General features: G+C 39.8%; 1 protein-coding gene across 4 annotated transcripts in view; it reads left to right on the forward strand.

Annotated features, from left to right (window-relative positions):
* Positions 1-22,856, forward strand: part of GRID2 (glutamate ionotropic receptor delta type subunit 2) — a 1,039,989-nt gene that overhangs the window by 687,586 nt on the left and 329,547 nt on the right. For all 4 annotated transcript variants that reach the window (XM_048847025.2, XM_048847024.2, XM_075127526.1 and 1 more), the window contains 2 exons: positions 87-140; positions 10,033-10,206. In XM_048847025.2, coding sequence (XP_048702982.1) covers positions 87-140; positions 10,033-10,206 — 228 coding nt within the window. The remainder of the gene's footprint in view (positions 1-86; positions 141-10,032; positions 10,207-22,856) is intronic.

Raw genomic sequence — 22,856 nt, forward strand, 5'->3', positions numbered from 1 at the left:
TTTGCAGAGAGCATCCATTTCATTTTATTTATTTATTTAGCTTTTATAAATAAGCTGACTGATAGTTGCTTTGTTCTCTATTTCAGGTCGTGGAGACTAATTTGGTTGCTTTTGACTGTCACTGGATCATTATAAATGAGGTAACTATCAACCAAATGTTGTTGTGAAGCATGAATCCTGTTTTCATACATACTGACAGTGTTCACACTGGTCTTTGCCAAAAGGAAGCAGTAACTACAACAAAGTCCAGGCATGGGAGTGAGAGCATTGCTTAATAAAAACAGAATGACAAGTTTTGGGGCTTTTTTTGTTTTGTTTTGTTTTAAATAAAAGGCCGCCTTTGAATAAAACAAATGAAAAACAGTCCCCTACTGAGTATGTTTAGCCTTTCCTTTTGGCTTGAGTGGCCTGCTTTGGAGATCTTTCATAACAAAGAAAAAATCAAGCAAACAAAAAAACCAAACCAAAAACAATTCTTCTTTGTGAGCATAGTGAATCCTTCCTAGTGAAGTGCTTGTGTTCCATTTATATTTAAATGTTGTTTCTAAAACTTGTATGTGTTCCTCCCTTTGCCCCTTTAAAAAGCACAAGGATTAAGTAGTTCGGTATGGGCTGGTACCAAAACTCACTGAAGTTAGTGGGATCTAGATAGAGCCATATATGAATATATCTGAATAGTGAACAGGAGGAACCTTTCTCAAGTACAAACCTATCTGTTTTCAAATCTGTCTGACCTTGTGGGAATTTTTGCAACGATGCTTGATTAAAGAATCTGTTTTTAATTATGAAATGATCTCTACCATAAATGCTTGCCAGCCAACGTCTAATAGGTCAAAAAGCAGAGGAGGTACGCATAGAAAACACCACACAGTGAAGTTGTTTTGGATTATACAGTGTTCAAATGTTTCTCTGTTGTTTTAAAAGGAGTCATTTATTATGTCTACAAAATGCTTAATTGGAGAGATAATTATTCCCAAGTTTAATGTATAATAACTATAGCTGTATCTTTTTTTGTAAAACATTGTTTAGAGAAATGATGCATGTAATTCCTGATCTTATCTTGATTGGCCACACACTTCTGTTTTCATAGTCAGTGATTAGTTATTCATTATTATAATACAATAAATGAATCAGAGTTGGTTTGTTGATTCCAGTTTATGTTAATAGAAAAGCTCACCGCAGAAGCAGCATCTGGTTACAGTCTGTTTTTCCTTGTCTTTCTAAACTACAGGAAGGTCACGAGGTGAACCTATAGGCATAATCAACCATTTTTCAGTTAGGCTCGATTAGAATTTAGTCATCTCCCTGGTTCTTTGCTCTAGTGACCAGTTTAGTAAATCTCTTCCACGGTTTAAAGTTAACAGATACAAAAAAATTATCATTTTCCCCAATTCCTATTGAAGTCAATGGGAGTCCCTCCATTCACTTCTGTAGGTGTTGGATTAGGCCCATAATTCATAGAGTTAGCCAAATACTGGTAAATCACTTAGGTGGAGTTTTTTAATGATTGATGAATATCATATCTTATTATCATTTTAGTCAATTGTAAATTAATTCGAACTTTAAAAGAAAAACATAAGTGTAGTAAACTGGAAAAGCTCCGATCATAGTACATGTGTTTTCTATATGTTGTAGAACCTACAGATTAACAAATCAGTTGCTCTGTGAAATGGATTCTGTCCTATGAGTCATATCCATGCATGAGAGGGTAAAATGTAGCTTTCTATGTTCTAGCATTCTAAATATTTGCAATATTTTGAGGACATTAAAATCAGATCAGAAACAAATAACATCTGTTCACAGTGGCATAGACTGAATCACAGTCTGACTTTGACCTATCATTTAAACAACATTTTTTCCTTTGTTACTTTTTTTGATGTCTCCTTATTCAGACCATAACAAAAATGTGAATATATTCCAGGTGGTGAATGCTTGGGAACAATATTCTGCCTTTTTTGTCACTTTACCAGTACACTACAGAAAAATATCTAGCTTTTATCCACTTCAATGACAATGGGAAACTTGAAAGCGGAGTGATGGCTGCCTATGCCCTTTATTGTTTAGTTTTCTGTGTTGTTGTAGCTGTGTTGGGCCCAGAATATTAGAGAAATAAGTCTAGTGTTGTAAGCAAACAAACAGCCCCTCCTCCCCCTGTGCGAAAAAAGTGCCATCTAGTTGCCAATTACTGTATCCTTTGGATTTGCACTATGAGCCAGACTGGGAACTCCATGTTCAGAGTGGCATGTAGTTATTCACACAAGTACTCCCATTCCAGTAAATCTACCCTTTATGACGGATGTGTTTGTTTTGGCTAAATCGGAGCCACCGAGAAAGTGACTATGGCCTCCCCTAAACCTAGAATTTAGGTCAACCTAGTTACATCACTCAGGATATGAAAGATTCAAACCCCTGAGAGATGTAGTGAAGCCGACCTAAGCCCCAATGTAAACACCACAAGGTAGACAGAAGAATTCTTCCCTTGACCTAGCTATCACCTCTGAGAGGTGGAATTACTACAGCAATGGAAGAACCTCTGCTGTTGCTGTCATAAGTGTCTACACAACAGCTGTGCCACTGCAGTGCTTCTAGTGTAGAAATACCCTATTTTACATGTCTTTTCTAATCCTCTAATCTTCAGCATTTAGGATGAATTATGCAAATGAGAAATACATTGTTCGGGAAACAGTTAAAATAACTTCTTACAATTAGCTGCCAAATAAAAATTAGGAATGTATTCCCTTTTCCTTTGGTACTGAAAACAAAAAAATCTAAACAGAAATGCCATTCATGAACATGAATCTGCCTAGTTTAGCGGGACTGTGTATATTACTTCAATTGCTTATTTTAAAAGGCAGTAATGCTTGGTAACATTTACTTAATTTTATTGTCCCATTAGTTGATGTTTAAGGTAACGTATTAAATTAGCCTTGACAATGTGCATCTAATGGGAATTACTGTGGAAATTTGAAATAAATAAATATATAATAAAATGTTACCTTTAATAATTACCATATATATTGTATTGAAGGCTCCATAAAAATGAGAGGTTGCACAATTTCATATGTCACAATCAATCATATTAGTACTTGGTAATAATACCAATCTCCTCTCCCTGATCAATGCATTCAGTTGAGAAAAGCCTCTCCAAATAAATATTTCCATCCTTTCAGGGCCCTACAGCAGCCGATGGTATAGTTCTTTATTTAAATTTCACAAGATTCAGAGATTTGGATATATACAAATCAGAGGTGGAGTAATAGATATGAGAAGGGGTTTCTCTCTGTTTCTATTTTCCTTCTCCTCCACAACAAATTTAACCTCTGGAAGCCTAAGGAAATCAGGCTAAATTCTCTTGTCACCTTTTGTCGTATTTGTGCATTCATTATATATTTTATTTTTAGCTGATCGTGGAAATCGAGAGAAATTGTATGTCTATATTTAACATGAAAGAAATGGCTTATTCATTTATTTATTTTTAAATAGGTGGCTTACTTTAGTTATTAGTTAAACTGTCTAGTGTAATCCTGCTATGCCCAGTGCTGTCACCTGTCTCCTACTGTTCTCTCTTCGGAGGACAGCCCAAAGCTCTTTGCACTGTTCACAGTTATTATAGGTGAAACATCTTTGAAAAATGTCGAACCATTAAAGTTACACATTTTTCAAACTGTCAAAAGGTGCCCTTGGATGCATGCACACAGCTCAAACAGATTAAAATGGGAGGCTCACATGCATGCATCCATATGCAGAATTTGGCTTTATATATCTGGGTCCTAGTTGTTGTGTTCTGTTTCTTCATTGTTATTTAAGTACAAGACAGTACTATGAAGATGAGGCTAGGGGTAGGTCATACTGTGAAATTAAGAGTCAACTTCTGAAGTTGTGATAGATCCCAGAAAGCAATTAATTGGATTTCACTAATTTATGTAATGGCACATTTTTAACACATGCAGTAGATTAATGCAGAATAATTACTTGAGGGATATTACAGGGTAGCTGGCCCCAGAGGGTGGTCAGGTCCTATGACAGGCTCTGCTAAAGAGAATGAAACAACCAACATCCCTCCGCGGATAATTAATTAACTACTGCCCAGCTATTTAGGCAATTAGTTAAGGAATACCTGGGCTTTATAAACAGTTATATGGGCTCAGGCAGGGGAGATCACAGGGAAGAAATGCTGGGAAAAGAACTCCTCAGGGGGAGCTGGCTCGGAAGCTACTCCCTGTGGGAAACAAAGACCGATGGCGTGAGGAACAGTACACAGAAAGAGAAAGTGCCAAAGGGAGGGCTTCTCAGAAGGAGCTGGTGAGAGAGCTCATCAGGAAAGGGGGCCAGAGAAGAGTGCTCCTAGTTGGAGAGGCTCAAGAAGGAAGGAGCTATGAATGCCAACCCTCAGCAAAACCTGGTCCCAATGGAAGGACTTCACAGGCAGCAGCAGCAGCCCCAGATCAAAGGAATTATATGCCGTTCCAAGGAAGGGTCATCGTGGGTTTGACCTTTGCAGGTACCTTGGCCCAAGACGAGAGAGACTTCCCCAACTGAAGTCAAGAGGGCCTTTCTCCAGGAGAGGGTTCTGGATCAATAGGGCTTCATGGGTAAGGGACTTGGACATCAGGGGGGTTGATGGACTAAGGTTAACTCAGCCCCTTCCCCCTCCAACTAGGATGAACATAACATAAGAACATAAGAATGACCATACTGGGTCAGACCAAAGGTCCATCCAGGCCAGTATCCTGTCTACTGACAGTGGCCAATGCCAGGTACCCCAGAGGGAGTGAACCTAACAGATAATGATCAAGTGATCTCTCTCCTGCCATCCTCTGACAATCAAAGGCTAGGGACACCATTCCTTACCCATCCTGGCTAATAGCCATTAATGAACCTAACCTCCATGAATTTATCCAGTTCTCTTTTAAACCCTGTTATAGTCCTAGCCTTCACAACCTCCTCAGGCAAGGAGTTCTACAGGATGACTGTGCTGTGTGAAGAAGAACTTCCTTTTATTTGTTTTAAACCTGCTGCCCATTAGTTTCATTTGGTGGCCCCTTTGCTAAGGTCAATGCCTAGTTGTGTAATGTTCTGCCTTTGGGTAAAGTTAATTACAGTGCTGAGGGGGCACTGCTTAATATACACATGCCTCATTGGACTTATTGAAAGTGCATTAGCAGAAACTGATGCAGGGAGTTAACTGTAGTGCTGCACTAGGCCACAAGGGACATTCCGGGGTGAAGACCCCCATTACAAGGAGCTTCAGTAAACCCTTCCATTTTAAAATAATTGCAAAAGCTCATGTATTCTATACTACTCTATTTTCTGTATTGTGCTTGCCACCAATGCAGACTCATATAACCCCCCCCCCCCCCCAGAGATGTGGCTTAAGCTTTCTCTCTGGTGCTTACTACTTAGAGTGGCTTCTCCCCTCTCCTCAAAAGGGTTGGGTCCTGGGTTCTTTTTTTGTGATGGCTGGTGTCTCCACCGAGAGTGACTCCTCACTGTGCCTGGGACACACTGGGTGCTTCCCTTGGGAAAATGAATAATGCTATCATTGCTCGCCAGGCATATGAAATCCAGTTCACAGCAAACAATGAAGTACATCAACACAAACTATGGCCAAGGAATGACACACCCCAAACAATATAACAATGGGGGATATTACTGGGAGCAGGAAAATAGGATCTGGAGAAGGAAAGGGTTAGATTAACTAATAAATACCAACCATAAATAAACCAAGTTCCCCACCTCCCAACACTCATAACTTTCATAATCCCTCCCTCCCCCCCACCTTCCCAGTCAAATGATATGGTGATGGGTGTGGAGAGGCGTGCTGCAGCTCTATGAATGTTGGCCAGCTTAAACCAAAAGGATGCCTTTATTGTGTCTTCATCCCTAGATGGGACAGGGTGCTTTCCTGGCTCCCTGGTCTGGGGTTCTTCGGAGGTGTAGGCTGGCTCTCCAGAGCCAGCTCCAGGTCAGATCTCTGCCATTATAGCTGCTGGTCTCTGCAGGGTTGGAACGTTCTGTTCCATGGACTAGGTCTCACTGTACCTCAAAGACTCCTTCTGAGTGGAAGGGGAGTTAATCAGAGACTCCCTGAGCTGTTCTGCTTCTCTGTCTTTTGGCTCCCAAACTCAGTGCTCAAAAATGAAACTTGTATCTTTGCATTTGCGTCAGGCTGTCCCCTTATCATGGAGGGGCTGAGCAGACCTGGCTTATCATTGGCCCAGCTAAAGGCTTGTTCAATCATGCTCTTCAGAAGTTTCCTATTGGCCTCAGCAGGGGTGTCTAGTCTATTCTGTCCGTATACCTGACTCCAGCCATGCTGGGAAATGGTGTCAACGGGGTTTGGTAGCCATTTTTGTTGTAGTCCATAGAATAGGGCTTGCTAGAGGCTCAGCTCAGAGTTCCAGGAACTGGCAAACACTAAATGTGGGTTACATTGCTGAGTTACCTCTCGCTATCATTCACGTTAGGCAGGTGGTAACTAATATAAACTGGTATTCTGAAACCCACAGCAGTGCATCTCTGCCACTTTCCACCTACGTGTCTGTAGGTTGCTTCAGAGCAGGCAGAATGAGCTAGCTCTGCAGTGGTCATTAGCTCTAGAGGCCTGATCCGTGGCCCACAGAGTGGCCAAATTGGTTTTTCATTCTTGTCTTAGGTTTCTTCTCCAAGTTCTATCCTCACTCCATTTGAATGAATGACAACACCTTTCCTAGTCTTGGTCCCGAGGAGAAAAAGGAAAAGATTTGGCCCAAGCTATCAAAATCTATTGATACTGAACCATTACCTTTAGAAAATCTGAATTTTTTTTAATGCATACTAGGCCCAGAAACTGGGCCAGTTGGCATCCTGTTTTTCTATTTCTTTTTTGGCTTTCAGTACTTGTAAAATAGATCATCTGGCACTCTTATACTATAGAGAGAAGGGAAGTGAGGTAATATCTTTCATTGGACCAACTTCTGTTGGTGGAAGGTGCAAGATTTTGAGTTTCATGGAACTCTTCCTCATGTCTGGAGAAGATAACTAGAATGTCACTTGTACCTGAGAAAGAGCTCTCTGAAGGTCAAAAGTGTGCCACTTCCCCCGACAGAAATTGGTCCAATAAAAGATATTACCTCACTGACTTGTTTCTCTCGTCTCCTGGGACCAGCAAGGCTACAACACTGCAAACGACCCTTATATCCTTCATTTAAATTGAAATGCAAATGGTTTCCTCCTATGAATTAGTCCCTTGATCTAGTTTTGTTGTCATTATAGACCATCTCTTCAGCTCAAATCTAAAAATTAGAACCAGAGAAGAATGATCTGATAGTCTTGTTTTGTACAATAGAACAGGTTCTTGCTGTCTGTCAATCCCAAGAGAAAATACTGACAGAATTAATTGAATGAGGCAAATTTATTTTCATCAAATTGTCCTGATTTAAGCTGGGTTTGTGGGTAACAGCTTTGCAATTGAAACGTTAAACTAAAAAGAAAACTTTATTATAATACCAGTACAGTCCACAGAATTTCAAGTACGTTTGTCATGAATCTGTTCAGTTTATTTGTCATATTGTTTCATCACATTGACAATTCCCACATTGATCCTGTCTCTTTGGTGTTTGTTTGGACTTTGCTTTTAGTCTCCAGAAAATACTTATAAAATACACAATATGTCTGAAGTGTGGCAATGACCTAGAGGCAAAACCCAGAAAATTCTAATTAAAATGCACAAAACTGCTGAATACAGAAAAAAAATATGCTGTGTTTTTGGGAGAAAAAATGATAAATGTTTGCACAGCTAAAAGTCAAAACCTCTTATAAAATGTTAGTTGGCAGTGTAGCATGCCATGTGGGTATGATTTTTCACAGTATTGAAAAAAAAATCAGCCTCTCTGTTCCAATATAAGCAAGATGTGGAACAAAAACCAAATTATCATGCATAGTGAACTTCATCATGAGTACTATGATTGATTAAAAGGTGTGGTGTAGAATATAGATAACATTCTTTTTAACTGTCCTCTATGATTATATTGCAGGTGTATTAAAAAATGACCTGCATTTTGCCAAAGAAGCAACTATTTTCTTTCTTGTAGCTAGTGAAATGACACAGAGAAAATGAAAAGACGGCATATTAAGCTGAGAGAAACCATTATCTATGGTACATTAAGGATTAATCGACCAGAAATGCAGGATATTACACTGGACACTGCTGATGCCAGGTGTTATTTTGTTTGCAGAAAAAAATCTATATTTCATAAAAACATAAATAACAGATGAGGCCAAAAGCTATGACATGCTCTGAAGAAGAATAAAATAGGTTTATTGTAGTCAAGAGAATTGATGTTAAAATTGACAACTCTTAGCATGTTCTTCTCCATGGCTTTAAAAAAAATGGAGCTATATCTGAACCATTCATTTCAGAAGATTTTGCTTTAAGCATGTTCATTGTAGCCAGAAAAATACATCAGGACTGGTGTTTACAATTAAAACCCAGCATTTTCAAAAGTATGGTGTTTGCTTTTTGCAGAAAGGAAACTGCATTTTGATTTTAAATTTGAATATTTGTGCCTCCAAACTATGCAATCATGGGCACAGACCATGAAGTTAGAAGCACAAGTGCACTGATTTGCTCCTGTAATTCATTTACAGACACAAAGATACATTTGCAGTTAGCTTAAAAAGGGGTGGGAGGGAGGAGGGGAAGCTGGGCCTTAGACCTTTGGGAAATATACCTCAAAATGTTTGCTTTCTATTGGAATGCAGAATTACTAGTCTAAGTTGCATACTACTGATGACATAGCCTCAGAAGTCTCATTTTTTTTTGAAATGGTATCCAAAAGATTTTCTATTCAGCAGAAGATTACCTAAACCTCTTCAGTCTGAAAGTCATGTTGGATATTTCAGTATAACAAGATTTCTCATAGGATTTTTGCTAACTTTAGCATGGAACATTACCCTCTTATGTTTCCAAAATGTATGGGACATCAAGTACATTCTGATAAACAGAGTCGACTCATTAGGGGAAATAAGCAAATGATTCACTCTGCTGAGGGACAGACCCTAGGTTTGAGAGAAATCTCTTCAGATAAATTGTGTTGTGCCACACAATATTTCAGTAACTTTGTGTCTGTGCAGAAAAATATAGACAAAAAGAGATGAGAACCCCATTTTTAGGGCTATCTAAACCTTTTTAGTCCTCAGAAAAGATAAAAGTTCAAGTTTTGAATAAAGGTTTGGGTCAGTTTTTATAGTTAATTAATCTATTAATCATACCAAATTCAGGGTCATATCCACAGCTAGTGTAAAACAGCGTAGCCTCAACTCTTTACATATACACACATACCCTCATACCACATTCCTCTCCAAACCAAAATATCCAATAAATGTTAACTTTGTGATTTATTTAGTTTTCTTTAAAGTGTCTGTCCTGAGCTGTGGGTGCTCAGCTTTCAACCAGAATAGAAACCTTATGGATAAAAGGGAGGTTTTAAATTAGAGCTTGCAATAGACAAGAACACATACACAATCTTGAATGCCGTAATGTTTTTCTTTCTCTCTCTCCCCCCAGTGCCCATTTCGATAAATGGTTCGTTAACTACTAAATTGTGCATAGGATTTTGATATTCTTTTCCCAGGAAATGAACACTTAAGACCCAAATGTCTGTACCTCCAGAGCTCTTGATGTAATGCCACACTTAGCAATACTTTATACTATGTCTTCCTACTGTCCTTATTATCTGTTGTGAAACACTTTAAAGTAAAAGATCAAAGGGAAAGGGGAAAACCCCCCAATCTGAGCCCAGTTACACACTCGAGGTCTCTCTTTAGGCTTCAGTGTAGCATATCTAAGCAAGAGATATGATTATAGAAATGGTCGGCTTCATTTTAATGAACACACGTGTTTTTATTTGAGGACATGACAGCACTGAATAAATGCAGTACAGTGATACCATGTCTCTCAGCATCTTAAGTTTATTTTTCATTTATAATCTGGTGGTGACATTTCAATATTTTAACTTTTGTACATATTCTATGCCTGATCTTATCTTACAGGAAATAAATGATGTGGATGTGCAGGAGCTAGTGAGAAGGTCAATTGGAAGGTTAACAATTATTCGACAGACATTTCCAGTCCCACAGAACAGCAGTCAACGCTGTTTCCGTGGCAACCACAGAATATCTTCATCACTGTGTGATCCTAAGGACCCCTTCTCCCAGAACATGGAGGTATCTTCATACTAATACTTTCTTGCCTGTGTGCTAGCTTTATAGACAGCTACTGGGAAAATTTGAATTTAGTGTAATTCTTTACTCTGTTTATTTGTAATATTCTTCTGTGTGGCATATCCTAATGGTTCATGCATGAAACAATGAAATGGCTTAGCTGTTTGGTGTGCCATCTTGGTGACTAGAGCTACATATCTAGCCTGAGCTACGTATCTAGCCTAAACCGCAGCAAGGCATGGAAATCAGAGAGAAGCAGCTCAGCATCCAGAAGAAGGGGTATTGAATTGCTGAGTTCTGTAGTTTACCAGTTCTCCATCAAGAATTGCCTCTGCAAAGCCACACAATAAGAATCTCGTACCATGTTTCTCAAGCCACAGAACTGGTAAAACTAGTAAAACCATCCTGGAGAGCTTCTGCCTAAAGATTTGGAACCAAGCATTTTAAAACTTGAGTGTCTCAAGCTAAATACCTAAATCTGTACTTATGTACCTACGTGGCCTTATTGTCAGATTCTGAATACAGATTTTACTGACTTCATGGAGATATCACATTTATGCCAATACATTCCACCATCCACCCACTGCAAGCATATTCCATATATGGACTGTGAAAGAGAAGAGATAACATGTATTTTTAAATCCACTTCTATGCTCCTGATCTGTCATGAATAATATTGGTTGAAAATGTTTAAATTAAGATTGATCTTTTTTCAGTAAACAGACTTTTTTGACAAAACATTTTAATTTTCTCCAAAAATTTCTTTTAATATTTTGGGTTTTTTTTCATTTGCAGCTCTTACATTTTGTTTGTTTTTCCTCAGCTCCAATTTTAAAATGTCACAATAAACAAATGGTGGGATTTTTTCAAAATGTAAAAATATTCAGGAATTTAAAAAAATCACTTGTAAAATATTACTTTAAAAAATGAAATAAAAAATCGGTCAGCGGAAAATTAAAAAAGAAATAAATCAAAATTGAGAGAGAAAATATTCTGAAAATATTGGATAAAATTGTTTTTGAGTGTTTGACCAGTTCTAATTATGATTTTGGTGGAATTGAACCCAATCAGAATGAGTAAATTCATAGAGGTAAATGGCAAAAGAGGATGTAATGCAATATGGGTTTACCAAAAGTAGGTCATGCCAGACCAACCTGATTTCCTTCTTTGAGAAATTAACTGATTTTTTTAGATAAGGGAAGTGTAGTAGGTCAAAAACATTTGGACTTCAATAAAGCATTTGACATGTACCATGTGAGAAATTATTAGTTAAATTAGGGAAGATGGGGACCATTACAAGCGTTGTAAGGTGGATAAGGAATTAGCTAAAGGAAAGAAGGCAGCAGGTTGTGCTGAAAGGTATATTACCAGACTAGGGAGAAGTTACTAGCAGCGTTCCTTAAGGAGTGGCCTTGGGATCAGTATTACCAATTTTTTTTATTAATAACCTTGGGGCAAAAGTAGGAGTGTGCTAATAAAATCTGCTGATTAATCTTCCCACCTGAGGGAAGTTGGGAGACACTGTCAATACAGAGGAGGATTAGAATACTATACAGGAAGATCTGGATGACATTGATGACTGGAGTGACAGAAATGGGATGAAATTTAATAGCACAGTGCACAGTGGTACAGTTAGTGTCTAATAAAAAGAATTTCTGCTACACTTCAGGGCTCATCAGTTGGAGGCGACAGAGAAGGAGAGAGACCTTGGTGTATGGTTTGATCATAGGATATTTATGAGCCACCAGTATGAGCAAATACAATCCTAGGATGTATCAAGCAAGGCATTTCCAATAGAGATGGAGAAGTATTAACTCCATTGTACAAGGCATTAGTAAGACCTCATTTGGAATAGTGTGTACATTTCTGGTCACCATGTATAAGGAAAACTATTTTAAACTGGAACAGGTGCAGAGAAGAGCTATGAGGATGATCCTGGCTATGGAAGGCATATCTTGTGAGAGGAGATTGGAAGAACTGGGCTTGTTTAGTCTCACTAAAAGAAGGCTGAGAGGGAATATGATTGATCTTGCTAAATCAGGGGGAGATAAATACCAGGGAGGGTGAAGAGCTATTTATGTTGAAGGACAATGTTGGTGCGAGAACTAATGGCTATCAGCTGGCCATGAACAAATTCAGTCTGGAAATTAGAAGAAGGTTTCTAACCATCAAAGAGATGAGGTTCTGGAACAGCTTTCCAATAGGAGTTGTGGGGGCAAGCAAGTTAATTCGTTTTAATAGAGAGCTGAACAAATTTGAGTGCACTTGTATGATGGGTTTGCTTGTGATGGTAGGGGGCAAGGCTCAAAAGCCCTAGGGGGGGTCACTTCTGGTTTCTAAAGCTCATGCTTCAGGGTTGCAGCTGGCCATGAGAAGGGATCAGGAAGGGATTATTCCCACTCCGCCCTTAATGTATTCTGGGATTTTTCCCCTTCCTCTGAAGCATCAAGATGGCCACTTCTGGAGATGGGACACTGGGTGGGTTGGATGGGGGCTCTGAGATGGCACCGAGCATCCTCTCCGTCAGGTGCTTGACTGGCTGATTCTTGCTCACATTCTCAGGGTCAAAATGATCAGCAAACGTGAGGTTGGGAAAATTCCTTCCTTCCTTCCTGACCGTGTGGGGGGAGGGAAGGAAATGGGGAGAGGTTGCCTTCCTCTGCAGCCAGGATTATCTGAGTATATCTCATTTAACCATTTCCCTGCCATTGTTCCTATTCTCTGCCTGTGGCATGTAATAGTCTACTATTGTGTGGGTCTCATTCCTTTGAAGGGTTTAGCATGCTGGTACTGGGTGATGTCGGTGCTCTGTGATATACAGGTCAGACTAGATAATCAAGTGGTCCCTTCTTGCCTTAATCTTTATGACTATACTACTGGAGGGCCCAGTTTTGCAACTGACTTCAAGCTGACAGATCCTTGTGCCCCGAAGGAGTTGCAGGGGTCTGGCCACACAGTCACTCACACGGTTGAGTTCACATATGTGTTTAGAAGCTCAGGGCCTTTGTGTGCTATTAAGCCTAGTTCGTCTCAGTTCTGTCAAAGTTATGGCTATGCAGAGTGCAGGACCAGGTTTAAAAAAGGTGTCTTGCTTGCAGTCCCCCTCCCCCCGCGACCCGGTACATACAGGGAATAAGAACATAAGAATGGCTATATGTTCAGTGACCAGACCAGCTAGGAGCAGCTGCTGGCCTGCTCTGTGACTAAGCGCATTACTAGGCAACCAAGGAGCCCACATACGCTGCCTTGGAAGTCACAGTGGCCACAACCCCTGACTGGCTGCTGGTTTAGCAGTCCTGTTTATAAGCCTGGCCTCCACAGCAGGTCAGTGGCTCTTCAACACCTACCACTCCCAGAGCTGCACTTGCCCTTGTTCCAGTCCCTGCTCCCCTCTGGCTTCAGACTTCTAGATTCGACCCCCAGCTCCGCCTCTGGCTTATGACTCTAGTCGACTCTCCGGTTCTGACATTCAACTTCTGTCTCTGTGGTACTGATTCTTGGCACTGCCTTTGGCTTATAACACTGGTTTACCCCCTCCTCCAAAGCTGTGGCATTTGGCTTCTGGTACTGACCCTTAGCTCATTTCCTGGACTATGCCTACCCTAGTCCCAGCTCTAACTAGTAGGCCTTACTCTCCCTTTTACCACCAGAACTGACCACTCACAGCCTGGTCGTCAACACTGTTGTTCATTCCAATTATACATCTATGCTGTCTTCTGATAGTGGTCGATGCCAGATGCTTCAGAGGGAATTAACAGAACAGGGCAGTTTATGAGCGATCCATCTTCTGATGTCCAGTCCCAGCTTCTGGCAGTCAGAGGTTTAGGGACACCCAGAGCATAGGTTGCATCCCTGACTGTCTTGGCTAACAGCCATTGATGGACCTATTCCCCATGAACATATCTAAATCTTGTTTGAAGTCAGTTATGCTTTTGGCCTTCACAATATCCCCTGCCAATGAGTTCCGAAGGAAGACTGTGCATTGTTTGAAATACTTTCTTAAGTTTGTTTTAAATCGGCTGTCTGTTTATTTCACTGAATGACCTCTGGTTCTTGTGTTTATATGCAGGAGCAAACAGGGGTTCTGGAACTATTTTTATAGTGAGGGTACTGAGAGCCATTGGACCAAAGTGTAAACCTTGTATATAATGGAAACCACTTCAAGCCGTAGCACCCCCCACACTCCTAGTTCCAGCACCTATAGGAGTAAATAACATTTCCTTATTCCTGATTTTATAGACTTCTATCATATCCCCCCTTAAACATCTCTTTTCTAAACTGAACAGCCCCAGGCTTTTTATCTGCCCCCATATGGAAGCTGTTCCATATTCCTAATCATTTTTAGGATTGCCCTTCTCTACTTTCAATTCTAATATATCTTCTTGGGATGGGGCGATCAGAACTGCATGCAGGATTCAAGGTGTGGGCACATTATGGATTTATGTAGTGCCCATTAGGATATTTTCTGTCTTATTATCTATCCCTTTCCTAATGGTTCCTAACATTGTTAGCTTTTTTGATTGCTCCTGCACATTGAACAGATGTTTTCAGAGAACTATCCACGGTGACTCCATACCCCATCATAATGTATGTATTTTAGGGATTATGTTTTCCAATGTGCATTACTTTGAATTTATCAGTATTGAATTTCATTTGCCATTTTGTTACCCAGTCACGCAGTTTTGTGAGATCCCTTTGTAACTCTTCCCAGTCTGCTTTGGACTTAACTATCTTCTGTAATTTTGTATCATCTGCAAATTTTGCCACCTCATTGTTTACCCTTTTTCCAGATCATTTATGGAATACGTTGAACAGCACTATTCTCAGTACAGACCCCTGGGAGACACCACTATTTACCTCTCTCCACTGTGAAAACAAACCATTTATTCCTACCCTTTGTTTCCTGTCTTTTAACCAGTTACCATGAGAGAACCTTCCCTCTTATCCCATGACTGCTTACTTTGCTTAAGAGCCTTTGGTGAGGGACCTTGTCAAAAGCTTTCTGAAAGTCACCGTACACTATATCCTCTGGATCACCCTTGTCCACGTGTTTGGTGACCCCCTCCAAGAATTCTAAGAGATTGGTGAGGCATGACTTCCCTTTACAAAAGCCGTGTTGACTCTTATTTTGTTCATTTCTTCATTTATGTGTCTGATAATTCTGTTCTTTACTGTAGTTTCAACCAACTTGCCTGGTACCGAAGTTAGACTTATTGGCCTGTTATTGCCAGGATCACCTCTGGAGCCTTTTTTAAAAACTGGCTTTACATTAGCTATGTGCAAGTTCTCTGGTATAGAAGCTGTTTTAAGTGATAGGTTACATACCATAGTTAGTAGTTCTGCAATTTCATATTTGAGTTCCTTCACAACTCTTGGGTGAATCTGGTCCTGAAGACCTATTGCTGTTTAATTTATCAATTACTTCCAAAAACTTCTCTACTGACACCTCACTCTGAGACAAGTTCCTCAGATTTGTCACCTAAAAGTGGCTCAGGTGTGGGATTCTCCCTCACATCCTCTGCAGTGAAGACTGATGCAAAGAATTCATTTGGCTTCTCCACAACGGCCCTGTCTTCCTTGAGTGTGCCTTTAGTACCTCAATCGTCCAGTGGCTCCACTGATTGTTTGGCAGGCTTTCTGCTTCTGATGTACTTAACAAAATTGCTGTTCATTTTCATGTCTTTTGCTAGTTGGTCTTCAAATTCTTTTTTGCCTGCCCGATTATACTACTCTTTTACTCTGTTGTTTAGTCATTGAGGCCCTTCCCCCGTTTTTGGGTTTGTTTGGGGTTTTTTTTTTTTTGTTTATTTGTTTCCTTACTGTTTTTTTTTTTATTGTTGTTTTTTATTTGGGGTATACGTATAGTTTGAGCCTCTATTATGGTGTTTTTAAAAAGTTTCCATTCAGCTTGCATATATTTGTGGGAAGGTAAGGTTCCTGAGGCAGTCCCAGAGGCCTGGATTTGAGACCTATGGCTCCAGACGCTACTTTTCTGAGGAACTGTGAGAGGTGTAAAATCGAAAGCGAAGCAGCCAATAAGCAATTTATTTGTTAAAAGAAATACCTGTAGTCATAGCTCTCTCTGCGTGATACTTGTAGAAGTTAAGCAGGGTTGGGTAGTGCTAATATGTGGATAGAAGATCTCTGGAAACAACTTAGGTTCAACAGGAAGAGATGTTAACTCGATTGCACAGATCCACTTCAGCAGGATGGTTTTAGGAGGTACTGTTGATGTCTTTCGGGTGAAATGTGAAACTGAGGTCATGATCACAGCACATCTTTCAAGAATAGGAGTGACAAGATGGGTGCGGTAATGTATTTTATAAGACCAACTTCTGCTGGTTGAGACAAGCTTTTAAGCTTATACAGAGGGCTTGTCTCTTTCACTAATAGAAGTGGTCCATACCTCACCCATCTTGTCTCTCTAACATCCTGGAACCAACATAACTCCAACAGCACTGCAGACAAGAATAGAAGTATTAACTAGAGCTGTAAGGAAAAAAGTAATTCCATTTTGTAGAGGATTTTGATATTTCAAAATGTTGTTTCTGATATTTTCCCGGGGTGAATGTGCATTGTGTGTGTGAGTGTGTGTATATATATATATACACACACACATACATATACATTAAGACAATTTTGGATAAAATTATGACAGTATTACAAATTATACGGAGAATCAGATATGTGAAGATGGTATACCAAGTGACTTCCCATGTTGCACAGGCTAAAGACAACTACAGGGCTTGTCCACTGCCCTTTTGTACTGCCCTACAATAGTACAAAGTAATGTTTATAGGAACACAGAATCCTTTATACGTCTAAAACACTCTAACCTTTTTCTATGCCATCAAAGTATGACTAGTCAGAAATGTGCTCTGGGAATGGAAGGGATGGAATTATTTATTTTCTCTAAAGCACTCCCATATCAAATATTTCCAACTTACAAGGAGGGAGGGAAGATTATTGTAACTGCTAGCACTGAACGTTTACCCTGGGATATGAAAAACAAAGCTGGGTTCTTTGTGCCCTTTACATCACCATCAACAATATATAAAGATTCTGGAATCAGAACTTAGCTGACAGTTTTATTGGTGGTACATGAGGAGGCAAAATAAAATCAGCTTGGCTCATCTATAGCTGTATTTTCTGTGCTAGGCTGCTGGCAGTAATAAAAACATGTTTTCAATATGCAAAACATGCAGCTGTGACTTAAAGAAAAACATGGGGGCAGATAAATTGAGTGGGAATATTTTGTTATATTTGGTTTATTTTCCTCATTAGAGCTAGTTTTAGTCAGGTGACAGCAGTGAGATCATATGGTAGGTAGATTCAGTTGCTATTGTGTATATCATATAGGTTCCAAGATTTATTTTATTTTTCATCTGGGACCTTGTTTTCATTACATCTGGGACCTTGTTTTTTTAGGGATAACTAAGGCTTGTAGGTTTAGAAGAAGACATGGAGGGTGAAGGAGACCAGGGTAGATGCAAGACAGTGTGTGTCAGAAAGGGATCCCAGGTGCAAGGGGCTATATGAAACAAAGTAGAGAGGCAAGAATGGAAAAAAGAAACAAAAGTAGTGGTTAGACATTTTTGGATGCAGCAAGGGGGACATGCATGGCGTGAAAAGAACCAAGAGCAAAGAGGTGGTTGTGCAGATGGCATCTTGAATTGGACCTGGAAGCCCTGGAGAAGGGATTTAAGGTGTGGCTGGATGTGATCAGATTTTCAGTGGTTGATTTTCACAGCTTATTTCTTACCCATTTTCTTTTGCTTTTCCTTAAAGAAGCTGTTTGGGTTTTTTTTTTTTTTCTGGAATATTAGGTCCAATTTTATTTAAATACTTTTTTTGAATTTGTACTGCATCGCAGATGCCTAGAGGGGAAAAAAAGGTAAAATATTTGTAAAAAGGAATATGAGAATTAAGCCCATGTGCAGAGCTATTAAAAATATTTCTTCAACAAATGTTGTGTTAACACAGAAAGAAAAGGATGACTCTGGCTGAAAATGGGAAATGGAATACGAAATTATTTACATTTACAAGGGAGGGCATTAAAAACAAAATTGTCCCTATTCCACATACTGGATGAGTGTAATGTTTGTGGTAATGATTTCTTGGTTGCTTTGCATGATTAAAAAATCAACATGTCATCAGAGTTAAATAAGGTTTATTCTGCACGTAATTATGGTTGAAATGTGCAGGTCAATGATAATTATGATAAAAGTAGCTGCAGGAAATTATTATTTTTATTGCTATTGCATAAGCACCTGTGGGCCCAAACCAAAACTTCACAGACACGTACCAAGTGCTGCTTGGTAGAGCACGCATTCTGAAAGGGGTGGAAGAGAAAAAATGTTGGTATCCATGGTTGATGGAAGAGGGAATTTAGGTACAGCTGGATTAAGCAGCGTACCCCAACATCACGCAAGAAGTCTATGGTAGAGCAGGACATTTCACCCAGTTTTCCTGAGTCCCAATTCCAGTGCAGTGTCTTAACCAGAAGAACATACCTAAAATATAACCATGGTTACATAATTTTTTGAGTCCAGTCTCTGCTCTGTGAAATATGCATTGTACCAAACTGTCATTTAAATGGGATTGGAATCAGGTCTTTAGGGTGTTAGGTAATTGTATGAAATTAGATATTATTGTGCTTCTCTAGTTCCGTTGAATAGTTTGCAGTTGTCCTCAGAATTATGCTATCTGAACAGAACAAGACTGCTTGTATTAACTTTCTTTCTTTCTCCTGGAATTTTATGTGGTTACCAGACATCTTCATTTCGCATTCTTGGCAGGCAGGAGATCATCTAATTATGTGCTGCTGCTTAATTCCAATGGCTGTCCACCTCTGCAAAAGACTACTAAGTTTGAGGAGATTTGGAATAAGCAGAATATCAACAACTAAGATACACAGTGCATGAAACATCTTGTTACAGTTATGTTGCAGAGCCATAAATGTACAGAACAATCTTTAAATTGCCTCCCTGTCATGCATACCGGGACTATGATTCATGCAACACACTTCCAAGAGGGGATAGGATTTTGCAGAAACAGAAATTAAGTCTAGTGCATTTAATATTGTATTATCAGAGACCAATGATGCCATAAATGCTGAGCTAAAATATTGGTAAAGGACTAAAAAATTGCCAATGCCTGCTGAACCCTGTACACTTGTGTCCTATTAACACTTGATGTAAACACAGCTAAATTGCTCCTAAATTAATACGTGTATTCCGCTGTGTGAACTGTGACAAAAGATTTCCTAGTCCCATGATATTAAGTTACAGAAATTACATTAAAAATGTCATCTTGTTGGGAAATTACGACTTGGGATTTGTAGCTTTTATGTACTAATTTGGTCTTATTGGTGACCTTATTGTCTTTCCTCCCTAGAGGTTTTTTTCAGCCCAGGCATCTATATTATTATAGCAGGAGATAATTTATTTCCCATTCTTCGATTTCCCCGAGCTGCAAGTTAATGTGGGGCAAACTTCTTTGAGGAAATAAGACTTTAGTTGAAATACATCAACCCTTGAAGTTCTGGGTAGTGCAATAGTAGGTGATCTAAGTTATTGAAAGAGTATACTGTTATCTAGTCTGGGCTGGATGCTCAGCTGGTGTAAACTAGCACAGCCTTGGAGTGACACTGATTTACAACACAGGAGGATTTAGTCATCCGTGTCTCTAATCTTGTCATTCACAGGTGTGATGTCTAACCTCTGAGTTAAAAAGGAAACAAGCAACCTTATTCATGTTAGACCTCTGAATTCTAAAAGAGAAACGTTCAGAACCAGCAGAGTTGTAGGGGAAGTTGGTTTAATGGTGAAAAGAAACCTTCCAAAACATGGAATGATTGAGGAAAAAAAAAACATGGGAGAGTCAGAAGTTCTCTGAGTAGCTATTAATGTTGCGTTTGTAGTGGTAATGAAGAATCATGGAAGGTTTATGGAAAAAGGCAGACTAGAACTTGCTGTGGAAATTTGGGAGGCAAAGAAAGCAGCAAGTGCTTGGAACTCCTGGTAAAGGAGAGAGGCAGAGGAAGCCTTCCTTGGATTCCTGGGAGAGGTGAGAGTAAGTAGCAAAAGGCTTGTGTAGAAATCTATGGGGATCAGCCTATGGAAGAGTCAGAGCCAGTATAAGTCACTGCAAGTTGGAGCCTGCACAATGCATATGCTGCCTTTATACAATTTATTCGTAGGATGGGCAAAAAGTCATATTTGGAGTGTCATAATTTTCAGATGCTATTTGGACCCTTGAATATCTGAATCAGCCTCTTCAGGAACTCCTTCCTTCCTAACTGGCCCTTCCTTTTAACTGGCTACAAGACTTCCCTAGCTTTACGATGTTTTCTGCCACAAAATAAAGGAGTCCCCAGCAGCCTGAACCTCCACCTCATTATCCATCTCATTTTTAGGTCTCCCTCTTCTGCTAAGATCTTTAGGGACAGCTGAGTACTGTAAATCTTCATTTTTTTATCTTTGGGGCCACCACCTCTTACGAATGCAAGCAGTGCTGAGAAATTGATCTTAGCAGCATTGAAACAAAAACCAATCCTTGCATCAAATAGCTAATAGCCACTGTCTAATTAGTTTTCAGATACCAGGAACACTTCAGAACCAGACATGCCAAATCCACGGAACCTCCCTCCCCGAAATTGGGCTTGTTTTTGGCTTAATTGCTTGTGAGTTGCTTGTTGGCTAGTTTTTGGCTTGTTGCTTGTTTGGCTGGTAGCTTGTTGCTTCTTTTTTTGATCAGCTCCTGGCAAGAAAAGGCAAGGGGGGAGAGAGAGTCTGGGGTGCACAGTGGGCCCACCACAGTCCCAGACTGCACACCGGGAGATCTAGTCACATAGTGTTGGGGTTCTTAGGGATTGGCTTGTTTTGGGCTTGTTTTTAAATGGGATTAGCTTGATTTTTGGCTTATTGTGAAAGTTGGGGTGCTTATTTATCACGTGAAAGTTGGCAACTGTGTCCAGAACCCCTTCTGGTGTATCTCAGGAAACCCTGAATTTCCCCTAGACAGCTACAGGCCCATGAACTTTAAGTGACTGATAGATGATCTGAAAAGAGTGTTCTCAAATGTCCTTGATATGATTCAGTTTTCTAACTTAATATTGCTTCTGAGCACCATGTTGTCAGATGCAGTTAATGATGTCTCTTTATGATAGCATCAGCAGGACACCTGCCCCTGCCATCTGAGGACAGAGATGACTGCAAAAAGCCATTGTGTAAATTTTTTGTTTCAGAAGAGCTTGTGAATTCTGTTTCTTTATTACTTCATACTGAATTATATCTTATCATTAATGTCTGACTGAACTTGCGAATATGCATTTAATAAATAAATATATAAAAAAGTAAATCGTGATAACCGGAAGAGGGGGAGGCAGGTTATTTCTGTTTCTTCTGTGGAGCTTCGATATCCTCTGCTGGATGCTGCACTTAAACTTCTGGGCATAAATATATATATAGTATAAGAGTTTAATGGTGTTAGGCGCTAAGAGCCCTCAGCTTCCATAGACATTAATGGAAAGCAAAGGCACTCATTGCATTGCAGAAACAGACCTTATATGTACATTTAATATGTTAATATATTACCATTATGGAATTCTTACAATGCTGAAATAGCCTCACTAGGCACTGACATTTTTTCACTGAAGCATAGGGAGCACCTAGTGCCGACGCTAAGTTACTAAAAATTTCAGAATTTCTATTTTAAATATGATAAAGTAATCAAACAGAAGTGAGCACAAGTGAGTGTTTTGCAAATCCTGGCTTCACTGAGAGTTCCATATGCAGAGAGTTTCATAATAGGGACTAGAACATCTCACTCTCTCATTTTGTGTTCCCCATTTCAGTTACCTGAACTGAGCGTACTGAGAAATACACTGACTGATTGATTGAAAATCCTAAAATTACATGATAAATGCCACAATGATTCACAAAATGAAGAAGAAAATGTGGGCCATTAACAGGCCATATTTGCCTCAAAATGCTGGTTTGGTAAAAAGCTTTTGGGGAAAAAAATAAATTCCAGTTGTTGAGTGTCACAAAGTGAGAAAAACCCATCCCATCTGTGACATAATTAGCTTGCCTCCCCAGGTGGGCAAGATGGAGGTCATGTGACTCAATCAGGATTTCTGGGGAAGAGCTAAGCGAAGAAACATGTGTATGGGGCTGGAGAGGAGTTGTAGACCCTTGGAGAGGCCAGACTGCAGGCAAGAAACCCTGGTTGTGGGGGCGGGATACAGAGCAAGAGAACAAACCCTCCTGGAGGTGGGGCTGGAGACTGGAGTGAAGACTCTGTTTGTTTTGGATTATTAGGGAGAGATACCACTGAGTTCTGTTGCTGAAAGATTTTGGAAAAATTTGAGGCATGGTGCTGCAGAGCTACCCTAGGCCACCATCAGGTGCCCTGGAGCTGGCTGACCCTTATACATTTACGCATAAGTCCACCTACCACGTGGGAAGCCCAGACATTGCAAAATATACTAGTGCTTGAGACCCAGATAATGAAATTGTTTAGAAATTGACTAGAAACAGCAGAAACTGATAATAATTTAGGCCCCAATCCTGCAGCTGGATCTGTGCAGGTAATGGGGCCCCTGGTGCCTCACGTAGGAGTGGAGGTAGTCCGTGTGACTCTCATTGCAG

Source organism: Caretta caretta, chromosome 4, assembly GCF_965140235.1.
Source record: "Caretta caretta isolate rCarCar2 chromosome 4, rCarCar1.hap1, whole genome shotgun sequence".
Lineage (NCBI taxonomy): Eukaryota > Metazoa > Chordata > Testudines > Cheloniidae > Caretta > Caretta caretta.